The 21,852-nt window shown below is 37.0% G+C and overlaps 1 protein-coding gene across 1 annotated transcript in view; it reads right to left on the reverse strand.

The window, feature by feature from the left end:
* SMC6 (structural maintenance of chromosomes 6) overlaps positions 1-21,852 on the reverse strand; it is a 78,821-nt gene that overhangs the window by 37,497 nt on the left and 19,472 nt on the right. The window contains exons 6-17 of the mRNA XM_040496124.1: positions 21,319-21,380; positions 17,846-17,926; positions 16,767-16,868; positions 13,788-13,907; positions 13,587-13,685; positions 10,643-10,789; positions 10,282-10,370; positions 9,929-10,093; positions 9,416-9,594; positions 8,146-8,350; positions 4,735-4,849; positions 2,650-2,810 (exon numbers count right to left, since the gene is read on the reverse strand). Coding sequence (XP_040352058.1) covers positions 2,650-2,810; positions 4,735-4,849; positions 8,146-8,350; positions 9,416-9,594; positions 9,929-10,093; positions 10,282-10,370; positions 10,643-10,789; positions 13,587-13,685; positions 13,788-13,907; positions 16,767-16,868; positions 17,846-17,926; positions 21,319-21,380 — 1,525 coding nt within the window. The remainder of the gene's footprint in view (positions 1-2,649; positions 2,811-4,734; positions 4,850-8,145; positions 8,351-9,415; positions 9,595-9,928; positions 10,094-10,281; positions 10,371-10,642; positions 10,790-13,586; positions 13,686-13,787; positions 13,908-16,766; positions 16,869-17,845; positions 17,927-21,318; positions 21,381-21,852) is intronic.

Below are 21,852 nucleotides of genomic sequence, written 5' to 3' on the forward strand. Positions count from 1 at the left end.
CTTCCTTCCTTCCTTCCTTCCTTCCTTCCTTCCTTCCTTCCTTCCTTCCTATCTATTTTTGAGAGAGAGAGTGAGCGAGCAAGCGAGCATATATGTGAGCAGAGGGCGGGGGTGGGCAGGGGAGGGAAAGAGAGAGAAAGAGAATCCTAAGCAGACTCCATGCTGAGTGTGGGGTTCAATCCCAGGACGCTGGGATCATGACCTGAGCCGAAATCAAGAGTCAGACGCTCAAATGACTGCGCCACCCAGGTGCCCCTCTTCTAATTATTTTTTAAAATATCAATAAGGACTATGGAGAAACAGGATCATGAGCTACGTTTGTTTCCCAATTTATACTTTTCTATATTTAAAAAACACTAATGAATTTTTTTTAAACTTGCAAATATACTGGCTTGGGTCAAAACAGATGACACAAAAGTCATCTAAATATCATTAGAACTTGGTATATTCTCTGTCTTTTTTTTTTTTTTTAAAGCTTGGCTTTTTTAAGCTATTAGCTGTTCTCTCTCTTTTTGTAAATAGAGGTGTAGTTTACGTGCAATATTACATTAGTTTCAGATGTACCACAAAGTGATTTAATATTTATATACATTATAAAGTGACCTCCACAAAATCTAGCAGCCATCTGTTACCAAAGTTAACATATTAATATTAATATACTATACATTACATCTCTATGACTTACTTACTTTCCCACTAGAAGTCTGTACCTTTTAATCCCTTTCCTCTATTTCACCCAACCCCTCATCCCTCTGCAGAGACACTGTTCAACCACCAGATTGTTCCCCATATCTATGCATCAGTTTGTTTTCTTTTGTTTGCTTGTTTGTTTTGTTTTTAAGATTCCACATGTAAGTGAAGTCATACAGTATTTGTCTTTCTCTGTATGATTTATTTAAATGAACATCATACCCAGAACTTGGCATATTTACAATCAACAGTTTATTGATTCCCATATTATTTAATAGGGGAAACGATTTTTGAAAAACCGGTTCACCTGACTTTTAAAACAAATGACGTGTCCACTACACATTAGTACAAATACCGTTAGCTAAAAATTGAAGCCAAATATCAACTCGAAACCTTTATTACTAAAATACTGGAATACACAAAAGCAAAAAAAAAAAAAATAAAATAAATAAACTGTTGGAATCAGAGATCCCAATTTGCTGCTGAGGCATACTTACAATCTTTTCCAAAAATGTCATCCTTTTTTTTTTCTTTAACACTTGGGACATAAATACATGAGGCAATTTTTATCGAAAGAAAAGTGTGAGCCATACAGAGTAACATCACTATGGTATTTTTATATATTTTACACTCGTGTCTATTGAATACCATATAATTTAGTCTTACCCAGTTAAGAATCAGGAAGGCTTGATTTAAATGTCATGGCACAATGGACAAAAACTTACCACTTTACAGGTCACGTTTATACTGGCACATTCCCACATCTATCCCGTCAGAAAGACTTGGTGTCAATACAAAATGTGCGTTCAGTGCCATGACACCAAGTTGCTGGTCATTCAACTTTTCTCTGTTGCTAAGAAAGAAGTTTTACCAAATGTTCTGGTATCTATTATAGCTACTTTTCTTTATGCTGCTCTCGTGACATAAAAATGACTAATACTATTTGAAAACGAGATCTATTTTTTTTTTTTTAATTTTTTTTTTTCAACGTTTATTTTTGGGACAGAGAGAGACAGAGCATGAACGGGGCAGGGGCAGAGAGAGAGGGAGACACAGAATTGGAAACAGGCTCCAGGCTCCGAGCCATCAGCCCAGAGCCCGACGCGGGGCTCGAACTCACGGACCGCGAGATCGTGACCTGGCTGAAGTCGGACGCTTAACCGACTGCGCCACCCAGGCGCCCCAAAAAACGAGATCTATTTTGACGAAACTCTCATTTCCCCTACATATATAAATTACTTAGAATACTTTCACTTTTACTCAATTTTCTTAGATATTTATTTTACTTAAAGTTTTTAGTTCTTCTACTGAAGGTTTTCCAGGTCACTAATTCAGTTCCAAAACCCATCAATTCATCAACTGAATTAGTTTGGAAAATCATGGCTTTTTGGTACCAAAAATCCTTTCTGCATGCTTGTGCATCTCATTGAATACACTTACTAGCTTGTCATTCAACTTCTCACTTAGTCTCTTCTGGAAGCTCTGTTTTCCTAGATGTATGTTCTAATTCTGCCGACTGATCCTTTTAGAACAGTGCAATTCAAAATACAGTAAGAGATGTTAACAGGGAACTTGAGCCAGAATATAAACCAGTACACCTATACGCTCACTGAGCAGAGTCAGAGCTGAACGCCAGAACAGTGGTGTAGCTGACGGACACTCTGGGTTCAGCTCTCATCTCCATGCAGACAGGCAGTAAACGATGTGCAGACCAGCTGGTCAAGGGAACTCACTTGTGTTCTCCATCCAAAATACTGTTGTCAAAGTGATGATGGGAAACAACCATCAACCCAGAATTCTACATCCAGCTAAATGATCTTCGAAGCCCGAAAATATTCACAATCCTTCCCTGAAATAACTGCTGCTAGAGTAATATGAAAGGAAGCACACTGCAGGGCACAGACAGAATACCACAGGGAGCAGTCAGAATACCACAGTAAAGCTTGCACTGACACTAACCTTATCTCAGAATCCACATCTTTGCTTAGGAATTTAGGTCTTGTATTTTCAGATGAATAGTAACGTCCTGCAAAGACCTGATCGCCATCAGCAGTAAACGCTTCTCTACAATTCTTGGGTGGCTTTTGAGACTGCATTACTGCGCGAGCTACAGAATTACTCTAAAAAAATAGAGGGAAAAATACATTTTTCAAATTATGCCATAGCCTTTCTGATGCACAATTTCAAAATGCTACCTATCATTATAAGATTCAAGTATTTTTATTTAAACACGAATAAAATCATTCCAGAAAGTTAAAAAAAAGAATTTCAAAAACAACTCAAGATTCAAAGAATTAAAACTACTGAGAGTCTTTAGAACACCATAGTAGGGGTGCCTGGGTGACTCAGTCGGTTGGGAGACCAACTTCAGTTTAGGTCATGATCTCACAGTTTGTGAGTTTGAACCCCACATCAGGCTTTGTGCTGCTGACAGGGTGGAACCTGCTTCAGATTCTGTCTCCCTCTCTCTCTGCTCTTCCCCTGCTCAAATGTGCCTGCTCTATCTCTCGAAAATAAACATTAAATAAACATTTAAAAACATAAAAAAATAAACATTAAAAAAAAAAAAAAAAAAAGAGGGGCGCCTGGGTGGCTCAGTCGGTTAAGCGGCTGACTTCAGCTCAGGTCATGATCTTGCCGTCTGTGAGTTTGAGCCCCGCGTCGGGCTCTGTGCTGACAGCTCAGAGCCTGGAGCCTGATTCAGATTCTGTGTCTCCCTCTCTCTCTGACCCTCCCCCGTTCATGCTCTGTCTTTCTCTGTCTCAAAAATAAATAAACGTTAAAAAAAAAAAAAAAAAGAATACCATAGTGCATTGTAAACAATGCTTTATGACAAACTAAGTTCTAATCCGTTTAGAATTAAAAATTATTTTATGTACATTTTCATGTGGGAATATTCATTTTAGATCAGTTCATACAAACCTTTTTCTTTTCTAAATGACTTTTACAGCCTGGAAAGATGTGAGTGAACAGCAAATTACAGTAAAAGATTGGTATACTGAATTACGTGGGGAAGCCTAGAAATATTTAAGCCCTAGAGAAAAGTAAAAAGGGGATTAGACTTAATGGAGGCCTAGCCAACCTCTAGTGACAGACAAGAGGACTTCATTATTTTCTTTCAAGTATCCTTTTCTTTTTTTTTTTTTTTAAGTTTATTTATTTATTTATTTTAAGAGACAGAAACAGCATGAGTGGGGGAGGGGCAGAGAAAGAGGGAGAGAGAGAGAATCCTAAGCAGGCTCCTCACTGCCAGCCCGAGCCCCATGTGGGGCTTAAAATCACGAAACCACGAGATCATGACTTGAGTGGAAACCAAGAGAGGGATGCTTACCTGACTGAGCCACCCAGGCGCCCCTCAAGTATCCTTCTAAAATATGAGGGAGCCAAGCCCACAAATAATTACAATATTACTTTGCAACATATATACTATATATACATTTAAATTACTGACACCATTACTTCTCAATTTCCAATAATGAGAAAAACAAACTCTGCTTATTTTGGTTAGATCTCTGTTTTGAATTTCCTTGTTCCTTCTCAGCAAATTTATGTCAATAGATGAAACACAGTTTGGTGATTTAATCCAACAAGTACATAAAAATACATACATAAATGAAAAATACTGACTTATTTTACGATACTTTCAAAATTTTAAGAAAAAGAACTCATGAAATATCAAGTAGACTATTTGTTTAAAAAATAGAATAATAACATACTTATCTGTAAAGGTAAATAAAAAACGGATCTGGCAACCAATCAAGAAAGAAAGAAACAAAAACAAAATTATAGCATCATTCACCAAAATAATATGTATTTGTGAAATGATTTACTGAGGAAAAGCCTAAAGTTAAAAAAGTTCTCTCAGGCAGAAAACGCACAAAGCACCCAGTTCTATGTTATTCTATAGTGTTCTATGAGGTAAAAGCACAATGGTAAAACATATTAATAACTCCAGAATACAGAAGGGGAACAGGAATTTATATAACCAATTTCAATTCTGGAAACTGAAAAATAATACAAAATACAGCAAACATCTTATCTTACTTTGATCAGAAGCACCGTCTCTATGCTTCTCATGTCAATCAGGCTGTTTGCAACAACTGCATTATCTATTTCTAAAGCAGTCAGGACTGTTGGAAAGTCTGGATGATAAGCAGCTCTAGAACACAAAAATATAGAAATATCAACTTATCAAACTTTACTATTATACATATATATATTTTTGAGAGATGAGAGTGAGCGCATGAGTATACGCGTGGGGGAAGGGCAGAGGGAGAGGCAGAGAGAGAATCCTAACCAGGCTCCATGCCCAGCACACAGCCCGATGATGCAGGGCTCCATCCCGGGACGCTGGGATCATGACTTGAGATGTAATCAAGAACTGGACTCTGAAAGGACTGAGCTACCCAGGCGCCCCTTATGTATATGCCTTTTTAATGTGTGACTATAGATAACAATGGAAAATATCTGATAACATTTGAGAACAGTTGTAATAGGTTTATTTTATTTAAACAGCAAACGTTTATATTATGTGCTAGGCATTCTAAGAATATTATAAATATTAGCTCACTTAAATCCTCAGAGTAACTATATGAGATTGATAATATTACTCTCTCCCTTTAAAGGAATTTTTTTTCTTTAAGTTTATTTATTTATTTTGAAAGAGTGTGCGAGCAGCGGGGAGGGCTGGAGAGAGAGCCAGTACTGTCAGTGCAGAGCCCTACATGGGGCTTGACCCTGTGAACTGTAAGTTCATGACCTGAACCAAGATCAAGAGTCAGGTACTCAACCAACTGAGTCACCCTGGTGCCCTAGTGAGTTTGCTCTTAAGATGGAGGAGGAAAACCACTGACCTAAGATGTTTAAAGGGGAGAGAAGTCAGTGGAGTAGGAACATTTAAAGTTCAGGAGAGAGTTGAAGTAATGAAAAGAAATGGTTCACAAATCAGGGAAGAAAGCATGTAATTCAGAGCCTACGGGGATTAATAAACAGCTTTAGAGAGAAAGAGCATCTCCTCTGTTGAGTGGGAGAAGACGTACAGACGCAGACAAGGTTGTGGGTGGTTAGCATGCTAAGCAGTTCCATATCCTCTATTTCCTCTGAAAAGAGGGAACAAGGCCATTTGCAAAGGAAAGGAAACTACTCCGAGTATCTCCTGGGAAGCTATGCACTTTCCCAGGGAATCTCTGTTGAGGTTCCTCAATATGAGCCTAATATTCCTTATTCATTCTAATATTCCAATAGGGTTTCACTGTTCTTTTCTGCATTAAAATAACATGGACAATTTTAAAATTTAGCATTTGAACCACAATATATACTGATAAAGTTCTTCACAAGAAAATCATCCCTCCAAAACGTCTGTAAGGCAGCTAAAGTTGAGAGAATATTACATGTACCCAACTTGTCAATACTGTCAACACCTAAAAGTGACATCCAACTTCCTCTAGTACCCCACCAACTTGAACTTCAACATAATACCCAACTACTCTGAAAGGCAAACACGGACTCTGTCATACTCTGGAGCCACTCCATTACTCTAATTTCCCACTGTTACCACGAGCTACAGCCTTCCTGGCTGACCATGCCTGTCAAATCTGCTAACTTCCTGCGGCCCACCTACAGGTTTTCTCCCAGGCCTCACTTGCTTCCTTCTCCAGCCAAAGCCGCATGGCCAGTCATGAACTACTTTCCCAGCAGCACTCTCAACTGCTTCTCTCTTCTCCTGCAACACCTACCCACTCTAAAAAATTCTAATGCAGTATTAATTCAACAGTACACATTCTCTCTACTCAAACCTATTAAAAAATAAAAAATCCTGCAGCTACCACAGGTGTCTGAATCCTGAGTAGACTGGTTCAGCTTCCTCTCTCACTCTCCCAAACCTACCCAAGTGGTGAGGCCCTCATTCTCAGCACATGGACTCACCTACTTCTGAGAAGTGACCTCAGGCTGCACAAACGTAGCTCTCACTCTGCACCACCTCCCAGGATGTGCTATGCTGCTAGGAGCCTGGAGCCACAATCCCCGGGGAATCTCTGGGGACACAGCATGCCAGTAGGGCAGCACCAGGCTTTCCTACTCATGGCAGTCCTCACAGCAGCTCATGGAGCCATCCCGACAGTTCAGGACCCAAGGTCCTGGTCCCCAAATGACAGTGCCAGTGAAAGAGGATATTCCTCACAGAAGTCAATCTCTCATAGCCATCCCCCAGGGGCAGTTTCCAAGGTCCCCGTAGGGAAACGCCCAATTACGAGTCACCACGCTGGAAGACCAGGTGTTCAGAGTTGTCCCGCTTCAGAAGCAACTAACCTGTCAGGGGTCATTTTTTACCATAAGCAATGCTGTCTGGTAGCACACCAGAAATTTCACTTTTATCAGGTCTTAGAAATTAGGAATCAAAGCTAGAAACTAATGTAGGGTCAAATTTTTCTGCAGATTGAGAAAACACTTCACCTCCAACTCCCAAATCCTTATACCTAGCCTAAAAAGCTCAAAATGGACAGTTCCAAAACAGGACTTACCCTCTTTTGACAAATCCACTTTTTCCTTGTACTTCTCCTGAACCACACACCTGCTAGGCACTCACTCCAGCCAGAGACCTGAAAGGCATCCTCAATTCTTTTGTTTTCTTACATTCAAGTGACAGGGTTTATTGATTTTGTCCTAAATAACACTTTTAATCTGTCCCTTACTATCCATAATGCACACGCTATTTTTTTGCAGAATAATTTATGATGCCGTGCCACCATACGTTTTGCACATAGAATTCTATTTGCCCACAAAGCAATTAACCCTTGTCTGTCACTAGACAAACTCATCAGTTCAGGAGACTAATCATTTGTCCTCTTTTCTCGAATCTCTTCCCTAATCTAGCTACTAACATCTAACGTGTAATTACTTTCTCATCTGAACTACATCTGCATTTTGTGATCTAATTTTATCAAAGCTGAAGATTAAATTAGAAAATATGTATTATATTTAAAAGTAAAGTGAGTAGCTAGTCAGCAGTTAGCAAAGAGGCCAGTTTGGGTACTGGGCCCTTGAGGTTTATTACGGTCATCAAAGAAAACAACTACGGTTCTTTAAGGGATCTGCAAAGCACCTTGAGAGTTGAACTGTGAGTAATGAGTGTCAAAGCTCTTTGTTAGTACACCCCCCACATGCCCCTTAATTTGCCTAGGTCTGTATCACTTCCCTCAGCATTGGTTCTATGCCACACTGCATCTCTCTCCCTGTTCTGGCTCCCACAACACACCTCGTGTAAGGAGCTCAAGGCCAGGGAGCAGGTCTTATTTACCTATGCATCTCCAGTGCCTAGGCTGAAATTAAAGAAGCAGCTTGATGAAATTTCATTAAGTCAGTACTATTTGGTTAACATAAAATTTTTTTAATTCTTTCTGATCTTGGACATGATTAAGCAATTCCAGAAATGGCACTTAACTAGTGATACCTTACCTGTGTCTTACATCGTACATCTCATTCCGAAACTCAGAAACTATTATCTGTGGCCGTGAGGTCCCTCGTGAATAAAACTTTTCCATCAGTGCCTGAAGGACTCTTTCATCAGCATGGTTATGGCAACAATAGGCTTGCAGAAGTCCCTTTAAGCAAGATTCGATAGCCAAAGCAAGCTCAGGGTCCCGAAGATGAATGCAAGCTCCTAAAAGTGAGAAAAGTATTAAAAGGCCCATAAATCCTTACTTTGAAATATTTTTATAACAGTTTATAATTGACTTCAAAATATTTTCATATAAAGTATAGATGACATTACAGATCTTCTGTTAACTAAATGGGAAATCCCTACTTATACGTTGGATACACTAGAAAGACAACTCCTCAAATCCTATGAAAAGAACTGTCCCACTCATTCCAATGTAAATCAGCAGAGGCCTTTCTATGTAATTGGATACTATGCCAGCCTCTGAATGGCATTTTGAATATCAAACCAAAAGGTTTACATACAGATCCTTTATTATTTTCTGTAAAACTGATTAACATTGCGATTTAAAAACAGAGAAGAAATGCCTCATCCATTGAAACAGATCCTGGTACAGAGGTACATATCATTTACATGAAGAGACATCACCATAATATAGTATGTAATGCCACATTTCCACAGTAAATATATTTAGTAATAAAATATATATATTTATCTTTACAGCATCATTTTCCCCTAATGATATTACAGAATTAGAGATAATTTCTCAGGAGAACTCAAAAGACATGTATATATTTTTAATCTTCTGTATATATGGGGATAATGAAATACACCCAGGTTTTCCAGTTGAAAAAGGACTTCGAAACAATCCTAAATAGAAACTAAGAAAAGATAAGTCATTTTATAAAAGTTACACAAAAATCAGGTGGTGAGAATTCTTCTATCTTGATGTCACTGGATTTTCCAACTAATCAATTATATTCAAATTAGTTAACTCATTTATTCATTCATTCAGGAAAAAAATCTGAATCAGATTATTCAATTCTATAGTTACTTTTCCTAAGTTATCTTGCTTTTGGCTATTTTATGTTTTAAAGATACAAAAGGAAAATTATAAAGTTTAAAGTGATTTTTGTTATTATTTCTTAAAATATATACAATTAAAATCCACATATAATTACATAGCCCTTTGATAACACTTTTAAAACTAGATTCAAGAGAACCTTTCCTGAAAATAAAACCTTATTTCTAATGTTCCTTGTGTCCTGACCAAATGGTGACAAATACCTAAAGGGCCTATGGGTTTACAGGTAAAACGCCCACGCCTATAGGCGTCATCTATTGCTTCAAGAAGAGCTGGCACATGAGGCCCAAATCTTTTCAGTCGATCGGTTTTACTATCTTTCAGTTCTTTCAGTTGCCTCTGATTATAGCTCAGTGTATGCTTCACATCTAGTTCTTCTCGCCTACAAAATAAAAGCAAAAAACCAGAAGAAATATGTGCTACAATTATACAGGAATATCCAGCCTTTCCCCCCTAACACCTGCCTACCAGTGAATGACGCAGCTACCCAAAAGACTAAAGGCAGATTTATTTGAAAATGATTGTTACTGGAGAAAAATCATCACAAGTCGTCAAAACTTCACACACACACACACACACACACACACACACACACACACACACACCTTATTCAGTACATGAACCAACAATGAAACATGTTTTCTGTCTTCATAAACACCAAACTACATGATTTTCAAGTGATTAAAAATAATCATCCTAAGGATATTGAAACTTACTTAATTCTCACCCGTTCTTCTTTGTCCTTTTCTATGGCTTGTTGAAACTGTTCAATCTCTTGATTGATTGAACTTTCCTGATCCTGCAAGGCCTTTACTCTCTCTTTTAACCAAGATATTTTTTTTTGCCTTTCCAATCGTTCAGGTTCCAAAGATTGATCGGTACTAACAGTAAATAATCCAAAATAGAAAATGTTATATGAAATAACATATAACTTGAATGTTTAGAAAACCACAAAGCAATGTAATAAAATTCCTTTAGAAATAGTACGGAAAATCTGATACTCCATTTCACTGATGGCACTGTTGTATAAAATGAGGTAATCATGCGCAATGCAAAGTAACCATCTTACCTTTTCTTTAGTTCTTCAATTCTTTTGCAAAGCTGTTCATCATCTTTCATTAATGCTCTATACTCATTTAGAGAACGGTTATATAAAACCTAACAAAAAATAAGACATACTTTGATAAAATAAATATATGTATCCTATTCAAACCCACTTTTGCCAAATCTTCAAATCAGAGGCTAAATATATGCAGAAATATATTTTTAAAACAAAGTACAAAAATGGCCACATGAAACTTACATTTTTTAAAATTTGTAAGCAACACAGATCTTACTTAATTATAAAACCCCTCCTTTTAAAAGTAAGTGAACAGTATTTGTATTTGATCCATAGTATTTGATATTTCAGGCTGGAAAATTTCTCTCACCTCAGCTTCATTATAGGTCCTTTTCTTAGCCGTAACATCTGTTTTCAGTGCCATACATTCTGGTGCCCGTGCATTTGTCTCTTGACTAATCTTTTCTAGTTTATCTTGAATATCTTTGTATTTTTTTTCTGCCTCATTAAGTCTAACCTTTAAGAAAATAACATTTTGGAGTGTATTTTAATTTTCTTCAATAAACAGAAAAAAATTTTAAGTTATATATAGTTCACATCCAATAATAAACTTGGTTTCACTCTGACTAAATAATCTCAAGACATCAGGTAAGCAAACATAATTATATAAAATACTAGAATATAATTTTTTTATTTGAGAGAGAGAGAGAGAGAGAGAGAGAGAGAGAGCGTGTGAGAGGAGGAGAGGGTCAGAGGAAGACAGAGAGATCTAATGCTCAGCATGGAACTTGACACAGGGCTTGATCCCACAATCAGAGTCAAAAGCAAGAGTTGGATCCTCAACCAACTGAGCCACCCAGGTGCCCTCTAAAATATAATTTTAATTCCACATTTCTTTATCCAACAAAAGTACTATCTTCTGGGGATACAAAGATACAGTAACAATGGTCTTCAGGTAACACAATAAATGGGAAAGAGGCACAATTTATCAGAGAACAGACATGGAAATTGATCATACAGTTTGGATGCAATAAAGCTTAAGGCTATATCTATTTAGAACTGTGGAAGCACAGAGAAAGAACCTAGAGGTCTGCCAGAAAAAGTCAAGAATGCCTTCAAAGCAGAAGTGGCATTTGAGCTGAGACTTGAAAGATTAATCAAAATGTCCCTGGAGAAAAGTTGGGGAAAGGTGTTAGAGGCAGATGGAAAAGCATGTAGAAAGGCACCAGTCCTACTTTGGGAAATGAAAATATTTAAACTAAGAACGTAGTGGTGAGAGCTGAGCCTGAACGGTCAAAGAGTGTGAATTCCTAACAATCAGCTTACAACTTAACCCTCCAGACAACAGGGAGCGAGGACATTAACGAAATCTGTATGTTAGATCACTTTGAAAGCACATGCAGGGTGAAGGGAAAATTACAGGAAACAACATCAGTAAGGAGTTAATATTCCAAAGCAAAAAGGAATGAGAAACCAAAGCAGGGCACTGACAAAAGGAATGGATTAGAAGGGACAAATAAGAGAACTATTAGATCAGGGATCAGCAAACTTTTTCCAGCAAGAGCCACATAGTATAGTAGACACTATTTCTTTGCAATCCTTCCATTCAATAGTTATTCTATAATCTATGACCATGCATACACTACACGAGAGGTTTTGTGTAAGACATGGTGGGAAGGATACAATTATAAAATAAGATTGTTCTTACCCTCCAGAAAGTGCCCAAATGCTTAAGTGGGGCAAACGCCTATAGAACTGAAGTATAATGAAGCCTCAAGATCCTCCTTTTCCCATTTGAAAAAAGGTGAACATCTATTATTCAGACTAGATTCCATTTTTATTTTATTATTTTTACTTTTATTTCTTTAAAGATTTTATTTTGAAGTAATCTCTACACCCAATGTGGGGCTCAAACTTGCAACCCCGAGATCAAGAGTTGCATGCTCTACCTACTGAACCAGACAGGCACCCTTGGATTCCATTTTCAGATTGGAGATTATCTAAAGAGAAAAGTAACCTAAAGTCCTCCACTATGATAAGCTAAGAAGTGAGGATGAGGAAAATCTGGTAAAATAAACAATTCTAGAATATTCTCGCAGAAATGAAAATCCAAGGTAAGAAAAGTAGGTGGGTTGAACTTCCATTTACTTCCTGAAGAGGGAGTACGAAATTCAGCTTATTTCTGTTATTTTTACATATTTATCTCTGTTTTGATGGATTAATGTCGTAATTCTTAAAATGGAAAAACATATCTGCATACTTGGAGGAGAGACAGGAAAAAGCAAGGTGGGGGATATTACATCCTATACTACAAACTAAGCTTGGGGGCCAAAAATTCGTAAGTAGAACAAAATACTATGGGGTTAGGCCAGCCACACTGAGCAGATGGGGCTTCTATAAAAAAGAAAAGGCTAGGACTTCTACTTCTGGCATGACAATGTGAGGAATTCTGCACTGCTGGCTACATACCCTTGGGAAAATACTAAGAAACCACTCAAGTGTAAATTTTTAATGTGTGGATTGTATGGTATATAAATTATATCTTAATAAAGCTGTTAAAAAAAAAGAACAAAAAGACAAGTATAAAGAGTGGATCTGCTATATGGTAAAAAGGTCGACATGCACACCCCCAACAGAGAATTACTGCTTTTATTTACCATTCGACCAACTTCTACCTCTAGGCCCAAGTGGAAGACTTGTGGTTTTTCTTGAATCTTACATAAATAGCATAGTTTCCACCTGGGCTCTTAGATCTCGGCTTGAAATTAACTTTATAGACCTAACAACCTGTCCCACATGTGTTCTACCTACATGGAATCCTCTGATGGTTCTGGGCCCTAAACTTCAGTTCCCTGTAAGTTATGGTAGCAGTCTCTGGGTATTGTGTTCAGTTTTGAATTGTTACACTTCATGATACTTAACTTTAATGCTATTCTAATTCACTATTATCCTAACACCTCAAGACTTCTTATGTTGCCACTGCTAATGAACCCAGAGTAAAAGCTTCAGGCTGTAGCGTCTCTAGTTGGTAACAAAGTACCATTGTCTGCAAGCATGAGTTCAGAGTGCGACATCACTGGGCTCAACTGGCTGATCATGTCCAAATACAACACTCTTTTAAAAAAGAGAGTTGCCACAATAGTCCTTGAACAAAAGTTTAGGTCAGATTCACCTAATAAATTAGGTAATAAATTCACACACAGACAGATATATAGGTTGATACTTCTACTTTTGTTAAGTCTTTTAAAATAGTCTAATATGAGTAATCTTGTATGATTAAACTACCAAATCTGTATTAGAAAAACTACAATTACCTGCTGTTCTTCCATCTTCCTGTCAAGTCTAGCAGCACGATCTTCTCCAATTTTGATATTATCTCTGATAGCATTCAACTGCTTTTCAATTTCATTGACCTACAAAGAAATTACACAGTAAATCATGTAGAAGACTAACTGTAACCAAATATATTCTGCATATTAAAAGTATAAGTGAATAAGTAATTAAGTAAAAATTACCACTGCCCAAGCCATTTCATGTTTCAAATATTCTAAATTAGTCTTCATTGTACTTAAGCCAGCAATACTTTGAAAACGTTCTTCTTTTTCCAAACACTGGCGTTTTAGTTCAATAAGTCGCTTAAAAAAAGAAAAAAAGGAAATATTTCTTACTGACATTAGAAAGACACGACATTTTACAAATGTATTTCTTTTAAGTGTACTGCCTTAATGGTATTAAAAAAGATACGCAAAGAAATGTCTTCTTTTAAGATGAAAATAAAAATACTTTTGGTTCTTTGATATGCTTTGACTAGGTACAACTATTTTCTTAATTTCTGCACTACAAAAATGGCCAAATACTATTCTAATGATGATCAAAGGAACAAAGGGTTTAAGACCTCACAAGTGTAGACAAATCACAAAACTCAGTTTCCCGCTTCTCTTGACACCGTATCTGAGAGACAGAATGGTCTGTTCTTCTGGGCAAAGTATACCCAGCACCCTTTCCAAAGATAATGGAAGATGTAGAAGACATTTATTCCTAAAAGCTAAGTAAGCTACAATTTTTAAAACCTAAGTTCTCGCTTAACAGTAAATAAAATCATTAAATATCAGACAGAGCGACATTAGAATGGCTTCTGAAGTAGCTCCTAGACTTCATATTCTGTACACCAGGGTAGATAGATGGCCTCTCCCGTTCACTGGTGCTGACCATCTTCAACCAGGGCCTCACGCTGTAGATCTACAAGGGTGTCCCTACAAGTCACTTTCCCAATTTCCAGGATTATTTCAATCCATTATCACGCTCTTCACACCTCACACACATGCCCCCCGCGCTAATCCTCACTGATTCTCCCTGCCTCCTACCTCAGGGAATTTAGTGGCCATCAGATGGAAACTCCAACTTCCAATAGCCTTATCTACAAACCTAACGCAGTCACAGCTTCCATACACTGAAGAGGAGGGGCCTTCATTACACTGAAGTCCAGTCCCCATCTATCTATACCTTTTGCAGTCAAATGCTCCACTGCTGAGCTATACCCCCTATCTATACCTTTTGGATGCGAGCACTTGCTTCTGCCTTCTTGGGAGGTCTAAATTACTTCATTTCTCATCCCATCTTTTCATCTTTGTTTCCACTTTATCCTCTTCACTGACTCCCTTCCACTATCATTTTTATTTCTTGGAGACTGCTTCCCTCCTCTCACCATCCCTCTCCTGGCACTGTTCATCCTTCATTTTTCATCTTAGACATAAGCCTTAACAAATCCACCCTTCCCGAGTCCCTACACCCCAGCACTAATACCCTATTAAGTGCTTTTGCACAAACCCAGTCACAAATAAGTCCTTTAGTAGTGACCACCATACTCAGTTATTTACCATCTGGTTCCTGCTGAGTAGTTAGGTCTATGACCCCACGAGCCCTCAAGCCCTGGTATATGTGGGCTGTTTATGGCCACGGACAAAGCACAATGCCAGGAGGCACACAGTGCAACTTATTATTTGTTGGCCGAATGCTTTCTAGTTTCTAACCTTCACATACTGTTTCCTATAAATTTAGTTATTCAAATTCGGAGTTTATTTTGAGAATATAAAGTTCTTCCTATAGATTTAGCTATTTAAATCCAGAGTTTAAGAATACAGGATATTTAATTAATATTTAATTAATTAATTAGAAAAAAGTTCTTATTAAGTGCACATTATACATACGGAACTCTGCTACATGATATAGGGTATAGGGAAGTGCTTCTTTAACTTCATAATTAAAATATCTTTACTAGTTGATAACAAAGTATACCATGGAGAGAGTGGGTGTTTAACCCCCCCCCCCCGTCTAAAGCAAACAAATTTCTTCAAAGTCCTGACTTATTATTTTAAAAATAATAAATGTAACATATACTTTTACTTTTTTCTGAATATGCAAATATTTCCTTTCCCCAATAACACTGATACTCCAAGAAAGTGTGCTATATTAATTCTGTGGTTTACAGTGCCTCCTTGTACACTACCACATACCTGGGGTTTAAAGGGACAATGTGGGGAATAAAAATAAATATACCCATCCTTGCTTTTTAAGCCTTCATACAACCACAGACCTAATTTTACATATGCAATCCTGAAAACTTGAAGTAAAAGGGCCAGTGTGACATCTAACTAAAGGTGACCTGGATCAATCATTAGTACAATTCTGTGTCAAAAGCACAAGCTAAGAAACAGCTGAAAGCTGAACTGGTTGTATGAAACTGACTAACAAAAGAATAAGATACAGAATCACACAAAAATTGGTGGACTTAATGTACTGGACGAAAGGCTCAAACGTAAGCCTTATGACTTTGAGGTCTCTGATTATCAGACAGAAGGTTGGATCTTCAGGAATCTGAAGAAGAAAGTATAAAAACAAAATACAGCAGATGTAAAAACAAATTTAAGTAAGTCACGATGGCTTGAGTAATTTCAAATTCACACAGATATGCACAGCTGCTAACCTGGCAAGTTCAGATGTGACAGTTGCCACCAAGCTATCAGTGCTTAATGAATGTTAACAATTTACCAGTGTGATGAAATACTTATCTACCATATATAATTACATGTGCATTTAATATGTTTAATATCAGCTTGAGGCTTGTGCTTCTTTTGCCAACATAAGAAATACTACAGTTTTCAAACGACTTCTAGTGAGAATTAGTGATACCTTATTGTAGAACCAGTAAGTCATATATCCAGGCATAAGTATGTAAAATATTGCCCTGTCCTCTAGTTTATAACTTAACAGAGGAAAATGTGTACATGCCCATTATTACATAACAAAGTAAAGGCTAATAAAATACCTTGAATATAAAAACCACCCTTCGTATATTTCATAGAGTACCATGGAAGTGCTATTAGTTTTCTATAGCTACGTATTTATCTATAAGTATATAATTTTACAGTACCATTTATCTTATAGGTACTATAGCAATTTGACCTCAAAAATATTTGCATCAAGTGTTTACAAACCTCTTCTCCTTGATTTATCTGCTCCTTTGTTCTTTCTTTTGTTTCCATAATGTACGAATAATCTTCCTTCATCTGCTCAAGTTGGGTTGCTTTCATAAAGAACTGTATCAATAAGGAAAACACAATTAGGAGTCTGTAAACTTCCATGAACTGTAAGAAAAAAATTGTGGACTAATTATGTAAAAAGACACTAAAAACAATCTTGAGCAAGTAAAGATATACACAAAAGAACATGTTTTCAGACCCCAAATTTATTTCACCTACTCTGTTCACATCTACACATTTACTTGAAAGAACTCTTAAAAGCCTATGTAAGAAAACACTTTTGGTGTGATAATAATACCATCTTAAAAACTCACGTTCACTATTCTTTCATTCTTTAAGCAAGTATGAAAAAAAGAGAAAACATCCATATCCTTGATCTTTACACATCTTAAATTTTTAGAAAAGGAAATAGTGAAATCCATTCAAAAGTTACAGCATAAGTTTTAGTAGAAGTCAAATACTTTGCTAGCTTTATAATTTAAGGTTTAAAGGTTGTTATGCATGACCAATCATTCCTTTTAATTTTCTTAAAGATTAATTTTAGAATAATCCGTTCTCTCTCAGAATTCAGAGCCAAAGAGTGAAAGCAAGAATTTACCATGAAAATTACATTTCTATCATACCTACTTAGAACTTTCCTAAATTAGCCCTACACTATTACTATAAATCAATGGCTTTAAAAAAAAAAAAACAACAAAAAAACTCAAGGGACCCTTAGGTGGCTCAGTCGGTTAAGCTTCTGACTCTGGATTTCCTCTCAGGCCATGATCTCATGGCTCTTGGGTTCAAGCTCTGCACCAGGCTCTGCACTGACAGTGCTAGGCCTGCTTGGGATATTCTCTCTCTCTCTCTCTCTCTCTCTCTCTCTCTCTCTCTCCCGTACCCCTGATCATTCTCTTTCTCTCTCAGAATAAATAAACATTTTTTAAAAACTCAGTGTTTATAACATGAGCAAAAGTTATATTCAGTATATATGCTTAATCTAGAAATATATTCTTTTTTGATAAATTCATATTTACTTTGGTGTTCCTTACTTTGTATTTGTCTCCCTCATTTTTAGACTGCAAGAACTGCTTGCTCATCTCTTGTGTTAAAACAGAAACTGGATTATCCACCTGAAATAAATAAGAAAGATTATTTCTGATTATTTCATTTTAACGACTTAAGATAAACCGACTGAAATACAGAATAGAATTCACCCATGGCATCATCAAGAAGGCTAAGGTTACGGTATTAGGGTAAATACACAAAGAAAAAATGTTAGTTATTAATGTAGGGAAAATATTTCAATATTTCATGATACTAAAATAAATAGCATAGTCAAAATTTTTCTGCCACTATATGAGGGCACAAGAAATCTCTGAAGAAGTATTTTTATTAGAAAGTTGTTACTTCTTTCACCTGTTTTATAGAATATCACTCCTATGCTACTGGTTAACAATCAGACAACAGTGAATAAAGCTCTCAGCTGACTTGGGTTCTTGTCTCTCACCCCCTATGTTGCCCTGGGCAAGTTAGTTTCTCCAACTAAATACAAAAGGTCCAACTTTGTTATTTCTTAATGTTTATTTTGAGAAAGAGAGAGAGCAAGAACACAGTGGGAGAGGCAGGGAGAGAGGAGAGAGAGAGAATCCCAAGTAGCAAGAGAATCTCAAGAATAATACAGAACCTGACGCAGGGCTCAATCTCACAAACGGTGAGATCATGACCTGAGCCAAAATGAAGAGCTGGCTGCTTAACCGACTGAGCCACCCAGGCAGCTCCCAACTTGGTTATTTCTAATTGGAATTATGATGACAAGTAGTGATTATTTTTCTTTCAGATTTGTTATTTCTTCATGAAGATATTATAAAATAAATTGAAATGCTGGAGTTATTTCTACCTTTTGGAGGAGGAGTCATTTAAAATAAGCTATTGCTTGAATTAAACTATCTAACTAGCAAGTTAAAGTACAGTTAAAGTAACAGTAAAGTACAGTAACTCATCAAAGTACAGGTGAAAAAGTTTAAAAAACATGTAACTTGCTTCAGAAAAATTCAAGGTCATTACTCATTTATGTCTTTGGCATTAATAAGAAAATAATTTACATACTAGAAAATAATACGGTTTGAAAGTTATGGAATATGTAGGACCAGTATAAATGAAAAAAATTTTAAACTCCTTCATTTTACCATCTGTAAAATTTGGGGTCTTCTAAGATAACAAAACCATTTATGCAGTTATAAAGAAACCTCTACAGGGGTGCCTGGGTGGCTCAGCTGGTTAAGTGTCTGACTCTTGATTTCAGCCAAAGTCATGATCTCAGGGTGGTGAGACTGAGCCCCGCATTGGGCTCCACACAGGGCATGAAGCCTGCTTAAGATTCTCTCTCTCCTTCTGCCCTTTCTCCACTTTCTCTCTCTCTCAAATTAAAAAAACAAAAAACAAACTTCTACATGCCACTTTTTATTATTTTTATCACTACTATTATATAGGTAGGCCACACAGACTGCCACGTATTTTTTACAAAGCTTGCCCTATATCTTCATTTCACATTCCATTTGACTTCTTAAAAACAAGACCTAATGTTCTAGTCTTTAATGACAAGACATTTTAACCAACTTTGAATCAGTTAACTTCACCAAAACTTATATTCTTTTGTCTACAACTTTTTGATTGTTTTTGAAATGGGATTCCTAGTTCCTACCCTACTCTAGGGATTATGTAAGAACCTTGTAGCTTTACCTGTCGAGACTCTAGAACAAGCAAAAGGCAAGCACAAACGGGTAAACTTCAGAGAAAGGATAAGAAGAATAGGCACAGGGGACAAAATAATTAGGTACTTAAAGACATTAAATATTCTCCTCCCACTTGGTTATCCTAGGCCACCAATGTCTAATAGATAGATAATGCAAATCACACAGATAACTTTAAATTTGCTAGTGGCGATATTAATAAACAGGGAAAATCAATTTTAATATATTTCTAGTCTAAAATATCAATTAACAAATAACCTATATAAAAATTGAATTATTCCTTTGCAGTAACTCTTCAAAATCTCATATGTATCTCACACTATAGTACATCACAATTTGGACATTTCAAGTGCTTAATACCCACACGTAGCTATGGTTATTATACAGGTAAGTGCAGCTCTAGACCTTCTATATTTTGATAAATGAACCTTTAGCAACTGCATCATACTAGAAGAGGACTAGAAGAGTTGTAACAATCTTTACATATTTCAAAAGAAATAAACATGTTTTTACATTCCCCAAGGAAGCGGGAACTTAGAGAACAGGCTTAATTCAACTTTCCCATAATTTTTCTTTCTGATAAATAGAGTTGTCCACAGAAGGAATCAGAAGCCTCAGGCAGAAGTGATTCCTCCATCACAATCCACTTAGAAGTAGTTGCTGAAGAGTGAAGGATTCCACACAGGGTAAGTACAGAGTGTGAGAAATCTACTGGATGCCCTCCAAGATCCTCCCAAACATCTATGATTCCATATACGTTTGGTTTTCCTGATTTTGCTTTAAAATTGTCCTGCATTCTAGCTTCAAATTTATTTGATGTGTCTGCTTTTCTTCAGATTTTAATAAGTATTTTTCTAAATTTCTGTTGCCTGACATGGAAGCCACTACCCACATGGAGCTTTTTACACGTAAGTAAATTAAATAAAATCAAACACTCAATTTCTCAGTCACACATTTCAGGTGCTCAAGAGCAAGATGCCAGTGGCTACCCCACTGAATAGCATAATACAGAATATTTCTACCATCACAGAAAGTTTTTCTGGATAGCTTTGTTCTGAACCAAACTGGCAAAGATACCTAGACTTGTAATTGTTCTTTTCCCTTGGTGACTAGTCTTGGTGTTCTTTGTCCCGGAATAAGGCAGGGTAGTACATCAGAATGTAACAGGGATGCCTGGATCCCAATCCGGGCTCTACCAGCAAGCATGCCTAGACGACTGTAGGTGTACATTTACTTTTTCTAGCTCCTTCCTCACCTACAAAATATAGGTGAATCAGATGACTGCCCGGGACAATTCCAGTGCTCACATCATTAGACTACATGCTCTATTTCTAATTACTCAAAGTTATCTTAGCAGAAAGGACTTGACACACCTCCTGCAGTTATGATCAAGAACTCCAAAGTACATAAAGAAATGCTTTATTTTTTTGGAATAAATTTCCTTTCTACAATGACTTAGCAACTGAGCTTAGGGAGCCTAGGGCAACAGAAAGCAAAGAAACTGTATAGCTTTTATGAACATCGGTTCTATCCCATACTGGTGCAGACTACATGTTCTTGACTGCTCTGTCAAAATACGAGTGTGATATTAGGCATTGAAAACTCCTGCTGAATTCGCAAATTTTAAGCAATGTCGCTAACAATAGTTGTACATGTTCCTCCTGTGGTCAATTTACTCATATGAGCCCATCTGAATTGTTTCGACATTGCAAATGACAGCTTATGAAAAAGTGACCAGATGCATCAATCAGGAATGCAGATTTAGCAATTACCTGTATGTTAAAATGATCAAGAATTGCAATCAGCTCTTCTTTTCTAGTAGAAACCACGGTGCCTGGTTAAGAGAAACACATACAAATGACCAGACTGTTTTTAGGGCAAAAATACAGAGAAAAATGAAGCAATTATTTACCAATATAAGCATTACTATTTTTGTGATGTCATCAAGAATACGCACGCATCTGAGAGAGCTGGCCACTACGGTAATCATGACCCAAGCACACAGAGGAAGAAGCGCGGACACCATGACGGTGCTTCTCTTCTTCCCATTAGCTAAACGCTTGCTCTTCCTTCTCACCTACCTCTTTGCCTCCTCTTCCTTTTGCGAACCTTTTCCCCACCTTTTGCGAACCACATCTTTCCACATGTGCTAGCAACTACAGGGGTGAAAGGAGGTCTGCGGGTGAGGACGAAATGGCATAGCCTGTTTCAAGTGGACCCAAAATCATGGTTCTGCTGTCCAATGTCCTGGGATGAAACAACTCTGTGTATATATGTACGTACATAAACATGTGCATGTACACATA

The sequence above is a fragment of the Herpailurus yagouaroundi genome, unplaced genomic scaffold, assembly GCF_014898765.1.
Source record: "Herpailurus yagouaroundi ecotype Mexico unplaced genomic scaffold, PumYag 188, whole genome shotgun sequence".
Taxonomy (NCBI): Eukaryota; Metazoa; Chordata; class Mammalia; order Carnivora; family Felidae; genus Herpailurus; species Herpailurus yagouaroundi.